This window comes from Pogona vitticeps, chromosome 5, assembly GCF_051106095.1.
Source record: "Pogona vitticeps strain Pit_001003342236 chromosome 5, PviZW2.1, whole genome shotgun sequence".
Taxonomy (NCBI): Eukaryota; Metazoa; Chordata; class Lepidosauria; order Squamata; family Agamidae; genus Pogona; species Pogona vitticeps.
The window spans coordinates 40,365,476-40,388,224 of NC_135787.1; the positions used below are offsets into that span (position 1 = coordinate 40,365,476).

Here is a 22,749-nt window from a genome sequence, read left to right on the forward strand (position 1 = left end):
TCAACCAATGACTCTACTGATTGGGGTTCATAAGAATCACAGTTTAATACAACTGGAGAGTAATAGAGTGGCATTAAACAGTATGTTTAACCTCACCATTATTTTAAGTGGAAAGGCATTCATAGGAGGTTGTGAGAGAGGCTCGGGGAGAGAACACAAGTCTCCTGGTACCCTGCCCAACTTGGAATCGCTGGTGAATTATATAATAATGCCTCTAGACTTGCACAGATTTTTGTTTTTTGCATACAATGTCTGGAATATTTTGAGAAGCATGCTGGCCATGTTGCCTGGGGAATTCTGGGCACTGCAATCCAAAAACATGATGCTGAACAAGGCTAGAGGCCACACACGTGATGTGTACCAGGCAAAGGAGGATCCTTGGGAAAGGTTGCTGCTCAAAGCTAAGCATGTGCTTTGCATGCACCCACTGAATTTCTGTTTGAAACCCCAGGAGCTGTTGTCAATCAATGTAGGCAAACATTGAACTAGACAGACAAACAAGAAGCTGATTTCAGCTATTCATCAGTTTAGGAAATTGCAGAGGAGGAGGGGGACTCAGAGACAGAATGGAAAACCTCAGGCTTTGAAAACAAATCCAATTCTTTTCAGGTCCCAATCTGGCTCTTGTGCTTCATCATTGTTTGGTGATTTCTCAGCTTTTGAAAGGGTGTTGTTCCATTCAAAGAAGCCACCATAACTCCCCTTAGTTAATGGCTGTAAGAGATTTAAAATGTTTAGTCCACCCCACCACTGGAATGTGTTCCCCCTCTTTAAAACTGAATTTGACCCTTCAGATTAAAGAACTTCTGAACCCTCGGAGTAAACAAGGTTTTGCCTTCACAGCATGGGTGCTACATGTCTCCTCTGATATATGGCTTCTGCCACCAAGCTTTAATGATTTACATAGGAGAATAAGCTATATATTTCATATTGCTTCCAGCAAAATAAATGGTACTTAACAACAAAAAGGGCAGTACTCTGTTTAGGGAACATGAAGTAGAAGGGCAGTCATGTCAATACCCCCACCTCTTGGCAGGCTCCCCAGTGTGTGCCTGTTCTCACACTGCACAAGAGAAGGCCTGGTGGGGTGGGCAGAATGTTTACATTATTGTCCATCCCATCCACACCGCCTGATTAGGACCCAGGCCAAAGAGAACTAGCTGGTAACCCTTTGTTTCAGAACTCTCTGACCTATTTCGATTCTAAAGTACTCCAAGAACATTGGGCAACAATTTTCTAAAGCTTTGAATATGCCACTTCAAGTGACATGGGATAGTTCCTCACAAGATCTAACCTTTCCATGCTGTTTGTTTTATGGTGATGGAAACAATTCATACACAGAATGGCAGAAATATGAAAAATAAAACACATTTATTTAAATAAAAATACATGCACACACAGGATGTACAATGGATATGGCTTATGCACAGCAATACTTGTAGCTGCTAAAAAAATAGACAAAATGAGAAAAAGAAAACAAAAGATACATGCATAATAGGATATTTAGAATCTGCTGTCTAATTTTGTTAAAGAGACAAATTATCCAATATATGCTAGCTGTGTCTACAATCTGTTTAAAGCACATCTTTTCCAGACTTTCTCAATAACGTTTCACAGTAGCGATTATTGGCTGAATGCTTTGAAGCAGCAGCACCTGGGTAGTGTAATCCAGGTGCTTCTGGATTACACTACCCATCACCCCTACACAGCATAGCCCATGGTAAGGTGTGATGCAAGCTGCAATTCATGAAGAGCGGGAGGGTGACAAATATCTACTTGACTATATACTGGACTATATACTAAGTCATGATCAAACATTCTTTTGAACATGTATGAAGGCTTCCTAAAGCACCTAATCAGCCTTTTCAAGAGCTTTCCTTTCAGATCATATTGTCTCTCCCTTTGTCTGTCCCCTTAGTTTTTTAACTAAGTTTTAAAGTTTTTAACTTAGTTTTTTAACTTATGTATTATATGGGATATAATTCAAGAAACACAATCCCTAGTCTTGCTGGCAGCCTTGAATGTACAGTTCAGTTCTCTGAAGGTTGGACACTGGTTCCAGAGGCCTTTGCATGCACAAACCTTTCCTTGAGACATCTGGCTGGACACTACAGGTCCTTGCAAGTTTGCAATGGTATACAAAGAAGAGAACACCGTGACTCTATTGAGTGTCTGATAGCATAAAATTCTGTTTGACTCACAAAATCTTACCAACCCAGAAAAAGGAAGGACAGAAAGGCCTCTGAAAACCTCTAAAGCTTGTGCAATATTTTTCTATAACTGCTGACCTACAGCTGCCCTTCTTTTCCTTTACAATGTTCTACAATATTTAAAGTATTGTCCAGCCAGCTGGAACCACAGACACATTTTTAGAAAGCAAACATATGAAGCAAACAGTGACTTACATCATTGGAAGTGCTGTATGTAAAATCACAATAACTAGGATTACAAAGCACTCCAGAAACCAGTGGTCTTAATTTTGCAATAAGTAGTATTGAATAAGTTAAAAAGGTCAGTCAGCTGTATACGCTGCCTCAGTAACATTCTGGAATATAATTCAAAATACTCTACAATTAATACACTTGCCCATTTCCCTCCATTCCTAACTTTTGAAGCTGATTTGTCTTATTCTCGTACAAAACTTTGTATTACATAATACATGATTGTGGGATAAGCTGATGACCCCTGTTATCTTTCTTCGGAAAAGATACTAGAAATGTCAGTCCAGATTTTAATTAATCATTAGCAGGAGTTGTACTCCAGAATGATCTATACTGAAGATGCTAATATGTCCCCATCTACTGTAAGTACTAGAGGACCTTCCAACAGCAACTTCTCTAAGTTACACCCCCCAAAAATGTGTGAGCAATACAGGTTATGGCTAGTTCTCAGTTTCTTCAATAAGGCTTGGGCAAAAGAACTGCTCAAAAAACTATGCTGCTGCCCATTTATACCTCTAGTGAAAAAGAAAAATGTTTCCCTGATTTGGTTATTTATTGACTTCAGTCTGAAATGTATATTCTGATTATGGCATTATCTATTATATTACACAGATACATAAAGCAGCAATAATGTGTAGATCATTTTGAAATAACTAAATTACATGTAGTGAGCAGCTAATACATTTTCAGATGCTTTGAGACATCTCATATTAAAAGGGTTCAAGGGTAGCTATTCTTAACATTTTCGTTTGTTATTTTGATACAGGGACTTTTGTCCTAAAATGCAGAATGGGATACTGCAGTGTAATGACAAATAATTGGCTCCTATTTTAATTAGCTCATTTTCATCTTAACCAAGCAAATGGTATGAAACATACTGAATTCAACAGGAGTAATCACACAAGTATTAGCACAAATGGGATGCCAGATGGCATTTTAATACAGCAATACTAGAAATAATGTTTTACTCTGAGAAATCAGCTTCCCATGTACTAAAAGAAGTTTTCAGAAGGCAATTTTTTTATTTTGAAAGTATTATCTAAGTTACTAACAATAATAATGATTCTTTTACTAATAAGGCACCTTTAAATAGGGAATTCTAATTAAAATATACATTCCATATGTGAGTATAGATTTTATACCACATCTGGGAGGGAGAACATCAGCTCGTGTGATTCCACAACTTTGACACCTGACAAGAGTGGTTTAATATTTGCTTCTTTTGGTAATTTTGGCTATGCAAGTTATATTTTAAAAAAATATGTAAAGGTTTCATCTGGATTTTGCTTGGGGTTTCTTTGCCAGAAGTCACTGGGTCAACAAAAGAGATAAAAGTGCATTTGTATAACTTTTCAGAAACACAGTACACATCAGTGGTTGAAATGCTTAGTATAGTAAGGTGCAACTAGAGTAGGCCCATTGAATCAATGGAACTTACAGAGGAGTTGATTCACCCAAATCTCCACTCATTCAACGGGCTACTATGTTACACAACAGGATTTCAGTCATTGTACAAATTTCATTCACTTTTACTAACGGTGCTGGGTTTTTATATATTTTTATTCCTAAGCATTTGTGATCTGTGTGAAAAGCACATATTAGGTAGCATTTACATTTGACTGGAAAATGGCTGCCTTTCTGGTATTTGTAAGAGATTAGATTTCAAGTTAAAAATTGTTCTTTAAACCTTTAAAAATATCCTTAGCCTTGAAACACGTAATTCCATGGCAGCAGTTAGTCATGCCAACAGGACATGATTATGGTAACTATTATAGGTTCTGTATCCAACACTGTACATTGCAATAAATCCTGTATTTCCATTCAAATACAATACATTACAATAAAACACATGATTATTCTGAGCACCAGCAGAAAAATCTCCCTGTCTCCTCTGGGCTTTCAGACTGCACAGAGAACAGAACGTGATGGTAGTCCTTGAAGCATATTGCAAACACTGATTGTCACTTAATACCACAAAGGATAGCTGATAACACACTGGACCCTGGACATTTCAAGAGATTATTGAGGCTGATGAGAGCCCATGTTTCAGGAAAACTTAGGGGGTAGATTTGGGGGTGCCTTTAATAAAAGTTAAGAACATAAATGTGGTGGAAATGGCAAAGACCATTTTTAAAAACCCAAATATATAATCTAATATTAAATAATTTAAAATCATCAAGATAAGAATTCTTTCCAAAATGTTTCATCTATGTCATGCACCACAGCCAAGTAGCACCTTAGCTTGGCCCATTTTCCAATAGGTATCTCCACAATTAAGCTAAAAATCCAAGAGGGCTTCATGTAGAAATTCAAGCTCACGGTGACCCCTGCCAACTCAGCCTTGAGTCATCTATTTGATCAATGATCAAACCTTTGATTCTGGTTAGCTTATGAGATGCAGCCCACTTTTTAAAGTTTTTTTAAAAAACCTTTGCCAGAATATACAGCTTTCCTTTATTGCTGTTTCCTTTTGAATGACAGACAGTACACAGTTATGTAACAACAAGTCCTACGTATTTTTTTCTTTCTCACATATTTCCAAACTGTGAGACACACAAAGCAACTCGTGTTAACTAATTAACACAACTGCATAATCCTGCACACTTAAAAATATTTCTGGTCTAAAGCTTAGGTGTCAGCTTTTCCATATGTCCCCTCTGGTGGTCGGTAGTACTTTGGGAAAGCCATCAGCTGTATCATGTTGAAAGCATATTTTCTGCATTTGACATTCTTCAGTACATTCTCTATGCGGCATCCTTCTCTGGTGAAAAGGGGGGAAAAGACAACTTCATGAAACAGAGATAAAGAAATATGTTTTATTTGTACATTGCAGAGTTTCAGCAACAATTGAAGTAAAAATAACAAAGATTCAATTCTACAATATATTGTCCACAAGTGATGATACATCTTACAAAATTAGATCCAAGGCCAGGCCCAATACAATTATTGCCCTTAGAAGTAAATAATGGGAGTTTCTTTATATTTATATTTATCTCTCACTGTGGTTTGATTAAAGATTAAATACTTTATGACATATTTTACTCTACTTTTAGAAATATATTTGCTTTTTAAAAAAATCTTCAATATTTCTTTTTCTTTTTCCAGATTGGTTTCATATAGTTTCTGTTTTACATGCTATAGTTCACATGTAGCCTTAAAGTGTGCAGTTCTAAGAATAAGGCATTTTATTAAGTCTGGCCCTACAGATTGGTAAGGGGAACTTCCAATCCCCCCCTATTTTGCAGTATATTTATCCTTTCCAATGTAACAATGAGAAAATGGTTTTCTGATAGCCCAGTCCAACTCTCTGCTTTACAAAGAAAAGAAGTTTGGTTCATACACAGTACAGAAGTCACACGAGCCAACACAGTGCATCAAGACACAAAGAAAACTGTGTTTAAAAGAATAGAAACATGTTTTGTAAAGCAAAAGCAACCAAGGCAACAATTACAAACAGGTTAATTTTGTTACAGAATAGAACTTATTGGATGCCAATAGAATGGCTTGACAGAAAAGGGTTAGTTGCACAAATAAAAGAATGAACTATTTGTCAAAACAGAAGGGTCTTACTGGCAAGTAACAATGAAAGCAACACATGGAGAGTTAGTTTTACAAACGGATCTGTCTAGAATTATGAACTTGGGTTTCTGTTAAATGCATGTGGATACACTTTTCATCTTCTCACACTTGTTGACTAAGGGCTTATTATCACCACAAACATATGAATCTCTTTGTACCATGCATTTTGCCACCAAATTTACTATCAGGAACCATCAGTCTTATGCGGTCTCCCCGTGGGAACATCACAGAGATATCACAGTCAGAGAGAACCACGCCTGGCTGTTTTTCCCATGTGAGTGCAAGTTTGTAGGAAATGTGTGAGTTATGATTTTGACAAAGATGTCCCCCCCACCCAACAAAAATGAGGTGATTAAGATCACCCTCTTAAGGGTAAGAACTGGCCCCAAATAACGGGGGAGATTGAGAAACACTAATATAAATGGACTTCCTTCAGTGCTAATGACAGTGCAAAAAAGATTTTTTAGAAATAGAAAGCAGGTTAATTTACTTGATGCATAGTATGTTTTCTTGATTCCTGGGATGGGAAAATGTTTACTGTTCAAGACGTTGGCTTTCTAAGGACAAAATTTCCGGGTCTCAAAGAATGTAGAAATAATACAACAGATCTATACTCTTAAGCTGTTGCTGTTCATAGAAAAGAAAGGAACAGAAGCGAATTTCACTGATATTTGGCTAATAATAAAGCAAGACTTAAAATAAGCCACACAACCAGCAAATGTGAGCTGACAAGCAGCAAGGCGACAGGGTAGAAGTGACGAGAAGTTGGCTTGTTATCAGTTAGACAGCCTGTTTCGGGATCCTCCGACTCATTCAGGGCTCCCTGGGTTTGTCTGCTGTTAAACAGGGGAAGTTAGGAACAAATAAGATAGCGTTTAATAGGCGAGAAAGGCAACACTTAGGTATTCTAACAACAAACATGGGCAGTATAACGAATCTATGCCAAATAACACTATCATAGCTGTTTTGGACACCAAATAAGAAAATATTCCACACATTTAAGAATATGCTTCAACCTGAAATAAATAACCAAATAAACAAAACAAACATCCAATGGGGGGGAAAGGCCTCTCTGATACATTAAAGAAGCATTTGTAAGTTGGAACCTCTTAATGGAACCCATAATCCTACCCCCAAAGGAATAAAAACAAGCCAAGAATGCTGTGAAATGGAATAATTTCATAAATGTATGATTTCTAGCAAAGGAACAAAAACAAGGAAGGGCAAGTAAAACTGCAAAGGATTCAGATCAACATCGTACTCAGAGAATCTCCCAGCAATGAGATGGTTGGGAAGACTCAATTTTATACCACTTTGTTTGCACACGGCTGCTTCATTCCCCAACCCTAACCTTTGGATAAAGGGCTGCCATGATGCAGTTCCTGACATCCACAAGAATCATAGAAAAGTGAAGTTGGAAGGGGCCTACAAGGCCATCAGGTCCAACCCCCTGAACAAAGTAAGTCAGAGTGACAACTCTTGCCAATAAACTTGATTTTACAACACTCTTGATGATGATTAATTTCTCCTGTTTAAATGGAAGTGGTAACACAATGCACACTAGGAAATCCTCAACCCCCGCAGATGTGCTCTTATTAGTACTCTGGCTGGTTCAGGGTTCCAGCCAAAATATTTCTCTTTAGAGATAGTTCACATATCATGCCAAGCCAGGGTTTCTTCCATAACACTAGTATGTTGAATTCTGGGCCATAACATGACTCAAAACAAAATAACTCCAAACAAAATAACCCGTTCTATAAGGGTTGAACATTTTTGTAAATGTTTTATTCCACAGCCCATTTGGTTTTTCCCTAAACTAATTGCACACAGCAGCTACGAAAAGAACATGATTAAAATGTAATCATTCAATGGTTACTGTGCTATTTTAATGAAAGACATCCCGACACAAATCACTCTGACAAAAGATGAAATGGGGTCATTTCCAAACAGCTTTGTAAATAATAATCTTAAGATTATCAGTCTTACTTTCATAACAGTAAGAATCTGGAATTCCTGGTGAACAACTCACTGTGCTTGTAAACGAATGTGCTACAGTTTTCAAAACTGCTGGGATTTATTTAACATTGGAACAATTAACCCCTACAAGGTGGTAAGAATGCACAAGACCTCCTGCCAAATATATTTGCTAGCCAAGCAACCTGATTAATGAACAACAAAAGAATAATATTGCATCTCACTAAAGAAAGAGTCGCTATAACAATGATTTAAAAGTTTTAAATACCTTGTGCTATTGCATTCTAACTTCTTGAGAAGGAGACTCCACTAGTTTGGATCTTATGGGCAGCTACCAATCTCAAAAGCTAATTCTTGCTGATTTTCTCATCAAAACAGGGCTGGTTCAATCATATAATCATGAAGTTGGAAGGACTCTATAAGGCCAATGAATCCAAAACCCCTAAGATGATTTGCTGCCAGAGGGAAAGGCCAGGCTCAATACACTGGCTGTTGAACCTTACATCTATGTCACGGAACAGAGTTGATACACACACACACCAGCACATTTAAGGGTAGCAAGTCAGTTTAAGAGATGGAGGACACAACTTCATTTTCAAGAGAGGGGAATGGGCAGGAGACCAAGGACAAAAAGCTGGAGGGTTGCTACAGCTGTCCCCCCAGCATCTGTCATATGAGGTAATGGTCTGCTTCCCTTTTTCTCACATTATGGGTGGCCATGCTTCCAAAATTGAATTTCAAATAATCTGTAGCATCTTTACTAGCCTAATACTCTCAATTATATCTGGCCCTTTCTGGAGTTCTTTTATCTGTTTCTCATTTGTAACATGAAACAATGATGTGCTAGTCTGCCTAGCAGAGTTGTGACATGGGCATATATTAAGCATACACTGTGTGTAAAGGTGTGTAGTAGTGTCTTTCCTTCTCTACTGAGCTCAAAATGCTTCCTGCCATCTTTCCTCCTACCAAACATCTACAGGCCTGAAGTAAAGAAGCACAAGAACATGAAACTGAGCCATATTATCACTAGTGAGAAAGGTGAAGGGAATTCACACTGTGGACTGTAGGATAGCTCAGTAGTTTAAATAACTGGCTATGGAGCCAGAGGTTGGGAGGTCAATTCCACACTGTACCTCCTTGACAGGGGCTGATCCACAGGGTCCCTTCCAGCTTTGCAGTTCTAAGATGATGATGATGACAATTATGAAAACCAGGAGATATTTTATGCTGTTACCACAGAGGAAAAGGAAGACTGGAGATGAAGGCAGTGACAGCTTGAGGCTCCTACTGTGGAGGTCCCATGAATCCACTCCAGGTTTTAATCTACACATTATATCATAGGAGTTACCCTGGGTGCTGAGCTCTGTCTAGGTTCAGCACCTTGGAGAACTCCTTTTAAAAAACATTTTATTAATTCTTCAATCTATCTATTCTTCAATCTATCTACATTCAATTCGTGCTTGTTAAACATTGTGTTACATGGGTTGCTCATAATTATTTCTTTTTTGTGTCTTGGTGTCTTCTTAGTTACCTCTTCAAAATCTATACATTTTTTAAACATTTAAACCATTCATGTGTGTATTTTAGTATACAATATTGCTCTAAGAGTATACAATGTTCTCAAAATCCACTAGAGACATACCTAATAAAAGTAATTCCGGTTCCAAATCTATATAATTTTGAGGTGATTTAACTGACGAACTTTCTATTTTATACCAATAATAACTGAGTAGATTCCTAACACATAATAGATGTTATCTAAAGCATTTTATACTAATTTTCTTTAAATAACTGTTTAGCCATTTCTATCTCCACATTTTCTAACATGTCTATATCAATATCATATCTAATGTATATTCATTAAATACTGTTAGTTTCGCTCCATCCTTATATCTAGCTTCAATTTATCTTAAAAACCACAGTGTTATTCCTTTACCCTGATCAATTATGGCTTATTTCAGTTTAATTCCCTTTTTAATATATAAGATATGCTTCTTTACAATTCCAGAAGTTAAGTACATACATGCTTTCAACATTGAGGGCCACCTTAATATTTTCCCCTTTTCATCTTTCTAAGTAACTCTCTTATTTGTCTTTTCTAAATTCTTGTTTCTATCTCCCTAAACATTCTGCCGTCCCTTCTGTCATCTGAAAACTTTTTATACACTTGATCTATCTCCAGTACATCTTTTTGCACTTGATCTATCTCCAATAGATCTTCCAGGCTATTTTTAATTCTGCTGATTTTCTCCCCTTATCTTCCCTTAACACAGTTAAAATTCTCCTCGGCTCTAGGTTTAGAATTAAATCTCCTAAATTTTTTCCCTCTGGTTTCCTCCAGCCCTTCTTTTGGTTGGCATACATTGTCCTCCGCCCTCACATTTCCTTGTTAATTACCCCCTGTCTCCTGTTCAATATAGTCCTTCTTTAGTGGCTCCTTGAATGATTTCACCTCTTCGTTATGGGATCTCACTATTTCTAAGATTGCTTGAAGGGTAAATATTGTTTCATTCCAAAATTTCCCTTGTTGTAGCATTATGTCTCAAGATGCCAAGTACTTAGAGCAGTCAGTCCAGTTCCATCAATAATTGCTTCAATAAGTCCACTTTAGTAAGTTGATCACTTTTAGGGTTAATTTAAATCCAATCTCTGATGTAAGTTGGCTGCCCCATTCACTCGATGTTTGTACAGTATTATACTTTCTAAGATGATGATGACAATGATGAAAACCAGGAGGTATTTTATGCTGTTACCACAGAGGAAAAGGAAGACTGGAAGTTAATTGTCTATGTTTTAGTCAGTTCTCAGGAAAAAAAAGGAAAATTAAAACAGAGCTCCAAGTTTGAATATTCAAGGTCATGTTCTGGGCTTTTTGCCAAGCCTGCAGATAGCCATAACAGTTTAACTCCCAGAGTTGTTTGGCTAAAATAATTTTAAGAGGAAAATTTCTTAAGTTTAATGCCAAAGTATTACCAAACTTCCTTCCTTGAAGTATAATTAAGTGTTTAATTAATATCCAATTTATTTTCTTTGCGTCTCCTTCCCCTTCTCCAAATCCACTGCAGCTCAATTTAGTGGTGGGACTAAGAGGTGCTTTTTTCTGTTAAAAAAAGGGATTATTAAAGGGATTATTCCGTCCAGGGATAGTCATAGAGCAGTATAGTTAAGATTTTGTATCTCACCCAGAGGTAACAACGATGTTAAATTGGCTGATTTATCACTTCTTTCACTGGCTGCTGACAACTTGCAAGCAAGCTAGTTCAGCTGCTTGTTTTCGCCTGCTGGTTGATTGGGGAGTTTCCTGGATAAAAAATGGGTAATTGCCACCCCCCCACTATCAACAGGCTTCTCCCCCATTTCACCACCTCTTTGGGGTGGTTTTAACCACCTGGGAGGTCCCAAACAGGTCGGAATTCAGCCCAGGGGACGGATCTCTGTCCTCCTCCTGCTGTCTTGTTGCAGCGTCAAGCCGGAAGTCAGCACCTTGGGGCACTCCTGTACAGTACAAACTAAAATCCAAAGTGGGTTTACAGTAACCCGGAAATTGGAGGCAGCACTGGGTAAAGGAGTTCAATGCAGGCACAAAGACTGGCAAACTGAGAAGACTGATACTTAGGAATAGCACAGAAAGCATTTATCTCAAGTAACAAAAGATTAACAAAGTAGAAGCTGAGACAGAAACGCCAGTCATGTGTTAATAAAGTGTGTCTACTCTGCATACAATGACAGCAGTATGCTAGCCCCTTCCCCTCCATTACTACTTTTCTTAGAAAAAAGTGACTTATCTGAAGAAGAGACCATGCTGTGATCATGCAGAATCTACATGTGGGCCAAAACATGGTAAAATTAGCATGCTGGCTCTGTAAAGCATCCATAGTCAACACAGCATGGACTCTTCTTCAGTCAGATTTTGGGTGGAAAGTGACAATGGAGGGGGAGTACACACTATCAATACCTAAATAACGCTAGAGTGACAAAACTAGTATAAGGTGGACACATTGGAGGTTGGACAGTTCAAAAAATTCTACAAGTAACTATGATGGAACCTGTGGGACAGAAGATCTTTTCTGACAACAACAGAAGCCAGAAGGGGGAAATTAAGACGTTAGTGAGAAGAGAGTCAAGAGTGCTCATTTTAATTTGAAACAAACAGCAAAACAGGGATTTTATTTGAATCATGATTTAAAATTTAAAAAATGGGTCACTGACTTTTATCCACCCTGCATCAAAATTATTCTGGCCACATATTGAATAAAATAAAATTCTAGAAATGTCAAGGATATAAGCAGTAAGTAAAAGACAGAAGCTGTGATTTCAGTGAGTCAGCTAAGACACCAAAATATGTTGATCAACATATACCAACATACCTCCATTCATAATTTGTAAAATAATTTGTAAATTATATGTTAACAAAACCAGTGTTTGTGTTTGAGCTCTGTGATATAACAGTACAACTTATCTTTACAATCATGTGATGGTGTTTCCTCCCCTCTGTATGAAACACTCTGCCTAAAAGAGAACCGTAGGCATGTGTGTCTGTAAGCACCATGAAAATCTTCAATTCAGTTAGGCTAAGATATACCGTATTTTTCACACCATAAGACGCACTTTTTTCACACAAAACAGGGGGGTGGAAAGTCTGTGCGTCTTATGGAGCGAAGAAAACAGATTATATTTTCCTGTTTTCTTCTCCTAAAAAATTGGTGCGTCTTATGGAAAGGTGCGTCTTATGGAGCGAAAAATACGGGTATGTCTCAGAATTCTGTGTGGCAACAGCAGCTGGGCATGGTCTTGAAAGAAGAAACAAATTAAATAATCCAGACTCTGCCTGGATATTCTTGTAAAGATCAGATGAATGATTTCACTGCTTCCTTTACTACCTTTACATTACCACAGTTCAGGTATGCAGATGCATGAAATTTCATAAATGCATGCCAAAGTCTCAAAGTGAGCTTTGACGTTTGTTCACTTCCAAAGTTAAATGGTTATTAACAATGATATATAATGGTCAGAATCCTATTACTCAAAGTATGCTGGCATAAGTGTAAAATTGTAAATTGCAGAAATCAACTGCTAGCTAGTTAAGACAGAAATACTTGGTATTCTGCATATGCGAATTCATGCAACTGGTGCACAGAGAGGAACACGGCCGAATTAGCTATAATTCACTGATGAAATATTTATGCCATTGCACTTAATGCTGGCATAGTTAAGGAAAAGGATTCTAGTCATTGGTACAAGAAGCACTCTTAACAGATTCATGCATTAATATATACAAGTGATCCAAGTCCTTTCATTTACAGTTTAAATTACTGTAGTGGAAATTAAGACAGGAAAAGGAGAACACTTGTACTTATTATATATATCAGAGACTAATGCCATTAAAATCAGTGACCAAGATCAAAGCTGGTGCAGAGGATGAGACAGAATAGATGAAAACCTTGTACAAATGCATGTCTCTGATGGAATACTAATCTGACACTAGTTTCTGAAACTTTATGATGATTCAAATATGACAGAGAATTGTGAAAAGTTCTCCTGATACAAAATTAAGGGTTTTTGAACAGAAATTCTGAAGTTTATTATGAAATGTAAGAATTTATTGCTTAACAGTTGTTATGGCTACTAATAAAAAACAACGGACATCCAAAACAGAATGCTTAATAGTCTACTTAGCATTCCACTATCTCAACATAGAATTACTCTGTACATATAGAGTTATTCTCTTTGAAGCAGTATTCAAGAGCTGAAGTAACATCAAGGTACCAGTGGCCAAGCAGCAACAAATAATGTACTGTATATCATTACAATGACAAATCCTTAGACCACGTAAGGTCTATTACATTTTTCCATATCTGAAAAACAATGTTTACACTTTCAGAAAAAAACAAAATAAACATTCCATCCCAGCTGTTCCACAGTGCTATCTTTGTAGTGAGATAGGTGTTCTTTGCTGATTTCCATCGATTATTACCCTTCACTCTATTTGATGTGGCTTCTTTGGCCAGGAGAGATTGATATATATGGGCCCAGGGGTGGGAATATTGCCCATTCCTCATCAAGAGCATCAAGCTCGATTTGAGGGGAATAAAGGGATCATACCTTTGGTCTATAATAGAGTAAGGAATTTTTTTTTCAGACCAAGGGCTTCACTCCAGCAGGCTGACACCCAAAGTGAGGGCCCCCCAAAGCCAAACATTTATACATACCGACCCACCCACATGTACTTGCTCCCTCCATGCCAGAGGTTAATACCCCCCACATGTGCAACCATTTTTCCTGCATGCTCTTTTCAAATAACATTTTCAATTTCATAACCTGACCCTTAAGTATCTAAACGGCAATGTTGGAGGTGGAGAGATTCTCCAGGTATGCTTTCTCATCTGTTCTGGCCTGCTCGGATCATCAATTTTTCAGGGACTTATGCCACATACTGATGTAGCGTTCAGCCCTGCCCTCACCTGTCCGTCACAGCTGAGCAGTGGAAAAGGAGCCAATGAGTGAACAGAAGGTGGTGCTAAAGGGGGAGGGGCTGGGATATAAAGGGGGGTGTATGGAGTATGTGAGTCTGTGAGCCAGTAAGTCAGTGAGAGTAGGGTTCTGTGTGTCAGTGAGTTCAGTGAGTGAGTGAGATTGATTAGCAACTTGTGATTTACCTATTACATATTACTGATCAAATAAACAAGTTTAACTTTCAAAGTAACACATGTCTCATTGAATAATTGGTATTGAAACAGCAATACCTGGTGGCAGCAACTAAAGAAGAAGAGTGAGCACCTCCTGGAGGCCTGAGATAATAGAGGCTTCAGCGCGCTCGCTACAACTGTCACACTGAAAATATCCTCAGAGGTAGGATTTCAGTTTTTTGTTTTAAATTCCAGACATTTTGAGTTCTTAACAATGTGAGAAGAAGGATGAGTGGACGGTATGAAGGATGCTTCTGCAAGTTGCCAAGAAATACCAGGCATTTCTGGAACTGAATTTCAGGCCACCCATATACTCTGGACAGGTGGAAAACCAAGTCAAATGGCTTGTTTCCAGAGAGATGAACATGCATGATCTCTGGGAGATTTACCATCTTTGGCTTCTTTGGCTGAAGTGAGTAGATGACCTTGGCGACCACTGTGGCCCCCTAATTAAGTCATGAATCTAGTCACGTAGCCATTTGGTATTCCAAGGGATTGAGGGCAAAGAAGTGACACGGCTGAGAATCAGAAGGTACATGGTGGAAGGAAATGTAATGAATTTGAGTAAGCATAGGTGAAGCCTGCAGAGTTATAAGAACACTGTATTGGGAGCTCTGTACTACATCAAGGGTCACCTATATGATTACGTACTTGCCGAAACAAGTTCCGGTTATGCTAAATACAGCGGCTCTGAAGGAACAAATTTGATCCTCTGCGGCTACTGTAGCTGATGTAGAGAATATGAAGGGAAGAGATGGTGGTGGGCAAAACCTTTGGAGATGTGACAGTGATGTCCCACACAGAGGGTGACGGCACAAGGTGAGAAGAACGGAGAGACCTTCTTGTTGGACAGTTTGAGCTAGTATCTTTTTAATCCTCTGGGAGGGATTCAATAAAGGTGAACATGTTGTCCCAGAGGAAGCGTTGGTAAGCTCCCCATGGCTCCTTGATAATTAGCAACTCACATGGTGAAGGCTGCGGAAGAGTAAAGCCATCTACCCATGGAGTCTATTCGTCGGCTGTCTATTTGGTGGTATGAGAGATTGTCGGTTTCGCGATCTCAATTGAGAGGCTTTGACAAATATAGAATTTGGAGCTGGTTGTTTCTGGAGGTCATGGATTCTATAGAGGTTATCAATCCGGTTAGACATGGTATGGGAGGAAGCTGGCTTTGTCCAGGATCTCTGCGCAGTACTAACATTGATAGGTGTACTGGAGTGGTTGTATTTTTAGAGATTGGATCATATAGATGATTGGCTGGTTCTGTCGATGGTCAGTGGATTTGCAGATCAAGGGATTTAGCCATGTGAATCATAAGTTGGGCACAGGTCTGGAAATCCTCTGCCAGTGACGACGGGTCAATATCAACAATATCCGACTCTGGAGAGGTAACACCGATAGAGTCTGTGGCCGAGATCCTTGGATAGAGCCATCGAGGTGGCATCTGGAGTTGACAGACTGCTGACCGACTTTGGTGTCAAGAGGCTGAGTTTCGTAGTATTGCCGGTTGTGAGTTTGAATAGATGGAGGCGGCATGTCCATGGAATCTGTTGATGTTGAGGATCGTCGACAACAAAAGATGGTGGTTGAGCATCGATGGACCTCGACTGGTAGGGATGGACCTCGGTGTCGTAACAGTGCCGGGGTTGACGACTTGGATTTACCAGAAGATGGGAACTGTGTTGATGTAATGGAATGGGGCAAGTGTCCATGAACCAGGATGAATATTGAATATTGTTGATATCACAGCCTGTGTCACAGAGGTTGCTGATGTGATGGCATAGCAGTAGAATAAATGGACATTGGTAATGCCAAGTGTGAAGAGTGATTTCCATCATCTATTGTAGTAGGAAAGTATTGGGAGGCTGGGGCTCCAAAAGCCTCACGTGTGACTGAAATCTGAGGGTTTTTTTGATACCAAGTGGTATAAAAAAAAATACTCACTGATGGTTGAGGTATAGCCACCTCTCAGTGATGTGGCAGCTTTGACACCGATGGTTGTCGAGAGGTAGGCTGACTACTAAATGGTATTATTGAACCGGATAAAACACCTGATTGACTACTTGGTGCAGTTTGTCAAGCAGAGCACTGTTTGGAGCAAATGGCAACCTGATGCACATGCTGAGCATGGGTTTGAACCCCATGTGATGAAGCAAGCTGTCAGGATTGTTGATGTCGATGGTTCTGGTTAGAGATTGGTGGGTGATCCGAGGGCATTGAATATGGAACGGTGTTGAGCTGTTCAGATGGGAATCCTTGGGTGATGGAATAACCAAAGGATTGCTGGAAGGAATGGAAGGTTGTGGACTAGGAGGAGAGGATGTTAGTTGGTCGACTCTATCATCCCATTCTGGAGACTGAGAACAGGGTTGATGGGATGGAAGTCTGTCATCATCTGAGGGAGATCCGACCAAAATTGATTCAGAGAGTTGTGGTTGTGATGGGATGTCTGTAAGCTTAGACTGCTTAGCTCGTTTAGTAGGAACAGGCTCTGGAGCTGGAGCAGCTTCAGTAGGTCTCTGACATTGTCAAGGACTTCGGTATTGATAGTGGTTTCGATTTGTGTGTCTTTGAGGTCTTAGACGATGCAGATGGAGAATTGGAATGAGCTGGTGTAGCCGATGGATGTTGTTTCGATGATACAGTAATGGCTTTTTCCATTGCTTTGGTTTGGGAAGTGGCCCTATAATGAGGGTGGGCCATTTGAACTGGTTGTAAGGATTGCTCCCAAAGTCGGAGTTTTAGCCTCAAGAGGCGAGATCGGAGACATCCGCACTTAAAATTTTTGCAATGGGTACAGGAGTAAGTTTGATGTTTTTCTCCCAAACAGAAAAGGCACTTAGGGTGTCCATTGGAAAGTGGGATCTTATTATTACAATCCAGTGCTTAAACGAGCCCAAAGGGGCCATGAATAGGAGCAAATAATTGAGGAGAAAAAACGATTGAAGGGTGTGTGTGCGCTGCGGCCAGAGGCCAAATGAAAAATCTCTGATGATAAAGAGTTTGATCTAATAGTTCTAAAGAAAAAAAGATTGATAACAGGAAGGAATCAAGAATAAGCTCTCTTTCTCTTTTACTCAAAGAAACAGTTATGAGGCTCTCAACGTGACGGCTGAAAGAAACTGAAAGGGGATGCTTGGCGTCAAGGTACTTATACGGGTGGGGAGGGCCATATTCTAACGTGTTTATTGCTATTGCGGAAGCTCTAGAATCTTCCGATGAGGCTCCATGCAGGCGTGGATCACCTAGGGTGTGATTCACAGAGGCCACAAAGAAGAAGTGGTTTATGTTTACTCAGTTTGGAAGCCCAGATGCCAGTCATGCAAATTCCATTAAAAAGGCTACTGTGTTGTTTGCCTCTCCCCATCTTCCTTGCCAACAATTAGATGAGCTGCTAAAACTGCACCAGTGACTGAAACAAACCCCAAGATGCACAATCAGGCTTTACCTCCTTTTACAACAAGCCAAACAATAGGATTGAATGGTTTGGCAAGTCAAATTTCAAGAGCCAACATTGTTTTTATTTGTTCTGCATTTCATATTGACATTGGGATAAAGATTTTAAAAGAAGGGAATGAATTACTGGAAGTGGAAAAAAGAAATTGGCATGTCTGTCTCCTCCTATTTATCTCTACTCACAGCAACACTTCTGCACAATTATTGGGAGTGCCCGCAAGGAAGAAAGCTGTTTTCTGAGCTGTTTTCTGGTGTTTAAAAAGAGTTGAACTTTTGATTAATCTATCTGAGTGACTATCTTGTTTTCTTGCTGTCTGTGGTCATTATTGTCACAACACCAATTTGTATGGTATCTTCAACATAATTTACTATTCTATGCAGCCTTTACAGAGGCTCTTCACAGACAGATCATTCCCACCTTTGTTGAGTGGATGATGACAAAGTTATAAGTCTTGCTTTCAGTATCAAACACATATGGTTCGTTCTACTGCTGGCATAAAAAACAAGGGCAGAAATAAAAATGGAAATGTGGAAATTGAATTTTCTACATGCCAGAAAGTTGAACAATTCATGAAAGATAAAGGAAAGATGAAGGAAAATTCAAACAAATAAAATGCCTTTGGATGGCTTGCTCAAATAGTCCCCCAGCCATGACTCAGAGGAAGCTTCAAAGTAATATGTGATAAAGAATGGGAATCAGCTGTGTGAAAATAGGAAATGTTTGGGGTCAATTCATTGTTGCTCAACAATTTACAACTTGAGAATTTTCTTTTTGCCCCTTCTTTACTATTTTTGAATGTAAGCATATTAAATGTATGATGTTTACAGGACTTTCCAAAAATTTTGTTCCTTATGCCTGTCAATGTAACTCCCACGGTGTGACTTTCAGCTGCGAATTGATGCCAGTTAAGAAACTGCCACTTGTTTTTCTTGTCACAAATCTGTGACTTTGTGTGTAGCACTTTCCCACTGAAATTAATGCCACTGGATTTACGCTGGCATAAGTATCTAACTGGATCTCACCACTTTGCAGTAAATGTCATTTGAAGGAAATACTAACAAATCTGAATTAAAACAAAACTCATTATACTTAATGCAAAAGAAAAAAGTTTTGTATTAATATGAACAGAAGAAAAAAGGTATCTACTTGCTTTTCCACTGGAACTCAATTTAAAAACCACACTTTACTTGAGCTGGCCCTGGTCCAGGCCCAATATTGTACAGCACATGTACAAGGCGAGGTTTGCTATAAAGGCCTTTCCTCACCTACGTACAGCCCTCCTAATGTACTACATCTCTGTAATTCTAAGATGATGGCGATGACAACAATTATTTTCCACTATATAATCTATCATAGCTGATGACCAACTATACTGGTTTGTGGCACTATGCTACAAAAGCTGATGGTATATGGACTAACAAAAGTTGATTCCCCTGTCTTTTGCACATGGATAAACAATGTAGACTCCACAGCAGGTTATTGTGGAAGGTAATTTTCCACATTACAAATCCTGAGTGCATCTTCTTTTTTACTAGGCACCCTGTCTATGTATTCACATTGATCCATGCTGGGAGCTATATCTTTTATGCCCTATAGCAGTTTTAATGTACACCAAAACCCAACACACATTAAATTCTGGTCTGTGTCATTATCTTACATGGTGCTCCAAACCTTTGGGAATCCTTAAATTCTATTTTTGTGTTATGTACAGTTTGATTAAACAGCTCTAATAAGAAAAAGAGGAGAATTAATGCCAAACATCACACTCTCTAATAGGTATACCCACAAGCCATTCTGAAGTCAAAAATCGTAAGGGTGGCAACAAAATCAAGATTCTTAGGGTTATGCACTGCTGACTTCAGAACAGATGGAGTTTTTATACTTCCCTATCTTGATCGCATCACATCATTTCAGTCACAAGAGACTTGTGGGAGCAGTCTCCAAAAGAGAAATTGTAATGATGGAAACAGCTTTATGATGTACTATTTCTACTCACTAGAAGGGGCAATAAATGCAAAGTGTTTCTTTCTCGGAATACTGTGTGAACCATTCAACAGAGTTGTACCATTTAAAGACAGTTCTGGTAGGCTGGGAAGTAAAACTCAAACTCCTCCGTTGTGTGGACACCCAGTGGCCACACTTATTATTCTCCTCCAACGTATTATGATTTTTAAGAGGTTAGGGTAATAATAGAAAAGGTAATTAAATCCTAAAAGGTATTTCTCATCATCTAGTCCCAATGCACCTCCCAATATACCATTCCTTGCTATTTAAAACTTTTTTTATCATCTATACCTCTAACCTCCCACCATCAAATCTCCTTTAGCCAGAAGCTTCCATCTACGTCCTTGTGCTAAGGGTTGCTCTCCCATGCCCTCCGTTGCCTGATAAAAAGGCCCTGGCCAACCTTAACAGCTCTGTCAAGCTGCTCTCCTTTTCTGCTGACCAAGGCTGCTATGCTAGCTCCCCCTTTCACCAATAGTATCCTGAAGATTTATATGGGTTTGTGATGCCAGCATAGCTAATCTCAAATGGCCTGAGTGCATAAATGGCTGAAGGCAAAGACACTTGTAGATCAGTGCTTTGTTGATCCATTAGTGCAGTAGGAGTGCTGTGGATCACACTCAGTATGGGGATAGCAACAGAGTGCCTGTGCCCTTAATAGTGCTGTGGAAAAGGAAATTTCAGCAGGTTTATCTTCTTATGATGAAATTTCCTCTGCTGCACAACTATTAGTGCCCTCCCTTTCACATGATCACCTACCAGGTATCTTTGAAAAACTGATAAAACCTTTACGCTCTGGGTTCAGCAACTCTATTCCAAATGATGTGGCTGTTGCATTTTACATAAACTTTACCTTGGAGAAGGAAGTCAGTAACTATGGATATCTTTTAAAAATCTGCCTGGAACAGGGAGAGAAGGTAAGAGGCTTGTAAGGAAGTGAAGAGAATAGAGAGGGACACAAACCTCAAAGGCAATGCTGCAAGAATCCCTGTCCTGCCTCTGCATCTGAGTGGGCAGCTGACGGAGAAGATGGAAGAGATGCTGTAAAAGGTGTGGAGGGCAGTGCGGGTCACCTGAGTAGTGGGTGAGTGTGTAGGGAAGGTGGGAGGGTGCTGTGCCTGCGCAACACCTGTGCAAGCGTGGTAACAAATTGGGCTGGACCTCCGAAATGAAGTTTCTGCCCATCTCCTTGCTGGAGACACATTTTCCCCTCCTATATGGCAGTCTTCTTTTTCAGAAGGACAATCAGTGATGTTCTATATTATTCTGCTTGATAGAAAATACACTGAGACCCATTGCATTTCCAAAGGCAGTGCAGGTGAGGGGATTGCTTTTCCCCAATATGGTATGGGGAACTGTGTTTTGCAAGATGATAATTTTTGCAAGATAGTGATTTTTCCCCCAATTGGAACACATTAAATAGATTTCAATGCATGCCAATGGGGAACTGGGTTTTCACAAGACGATGTTTTCGCAAGACAGCAATTTCCGTGGAACGAATTAAAATCGTCTTGCGAGGCACCACTGTAATCACCCTGGAATCAGTCCATTTGTGTACATTTGTCCAAAGTCCATGCACATCCCAGTTATGTCCTCTGTTACCTGCTGATGGTGCAGGCAATCTGTCACAGCTGGTTCCCACGCTAATGGCCAAAGTGGGAGGTGAATCTCCACAGAAGAAAATGCTTTCGTTTATCAACATTGTTTTTCCTTAATTTCCTGCTTGACAGCAACTGCAACTCAATTCAGGGCAACTGTGTTGATACACGGTGGCTGAAATCCAGCAGTCAGCTGCAACTAGAGTGGAAACAGGAAATGATTCACAAAATCCTCACTGACTCAATGGGTTTACTCTAGTTGAGATTCACTACTTGATTTCAGCCAGTGTGTTCCTATATGGCAGTATCAGCAATATGAGTCCATTCTCCTATGCCACAGAAATGAGCCTTGTAAATAAAATGATGAAATATTTACCACCTTAGAGGAGAATATCTCATAGTAATTTTTAAAAACAGCCAGTCCTCTGGATGCTTATGTGTTGGAGGGTACTGGGGACACTAAAATGTTGGAAACAGACAGTTAATAGGAGTGTACCAATTAATGAACATCCCAATAATTTCCAGTAATGAAATAAACTCTAATTTCAATTTGAAACATTAATTAGACCATAAAATAATATGCTTGAGAATACACATTCTGACAGCTTTTTGTTCAGCCATTCATGACAACATTGGAGCATGGGGAAAGTCTGGGAATCATTTCAAACAAATTTTCTTTGGATGGATAGCCCATTGTTCAGAATGAATAATAAAGTGCTACTTGTTCTGCTTTATAATCTCCCTATCTCAAACTACCAAAAGACAGTTTGAATAATGTCTTATAGTACAAATGTAATTCAAAGATGTGCTGGCTGTAGGGTTAGGCTTTGACATAAGACTATTCCACTGGCATAAATTTCTTCTTCCAGCGGAACCCTCTTTTGTTGACAGAACTTTCTTCTGCCAGCTGAAGCTCTTTAAAGAAACAAGATGTCAGGTTTCCCCATTTCTACTGCTGCCATGCCATAGTATCTTGCAGCCTACAGTGGGAACAGCTTCGAGACTCACCA

At 39.2% G+C, this 22,749-nt stretch overlaps 1 protein-coding gene across 10 annotated transcripts in view; it reads right to left on the reverse strand.

The window, feature by feature from the left end:
• Nucleotides 1-1,352: 1,352 nt before the first annotated feature.
• INPP4B (inositol polyphosphate-4-phosphatase type II B) overlaps nucleotides 1,353-22,749 on the reverse strand; it is a 329,973-nt gene continuing 308,576 nt past the window's right edge. For 4 of the 10 annotated variants that reach the window (XM_073001618.2, XM_073001617.2, XM_073001616.2 and 1 more), the window contains 2 exons: nucleotides 6,733-6,856; nucleotides 1,353-5,202 (listed from right to left, as the gene is read on the reverse strand). In XM_073001618.2, coding sequence (XP_072857719.2) covers nucleotides 5,077-5,202; nucleotides 6,733-6,856 — 250 coding nt within the window. In that variant the 3' untranslated portion in view covers nucleotides 1,353-5,076. Of the gene's footprint in view, nucleotides 5,203-5,243; nucleotides 6,857-22,749 lie in introns of those variants that run through there. The other 6 variants (XM_073001620.2, XM_073001619.2, XM_078394736.1 and 3 more) reach the window with 5 other exon arrangements.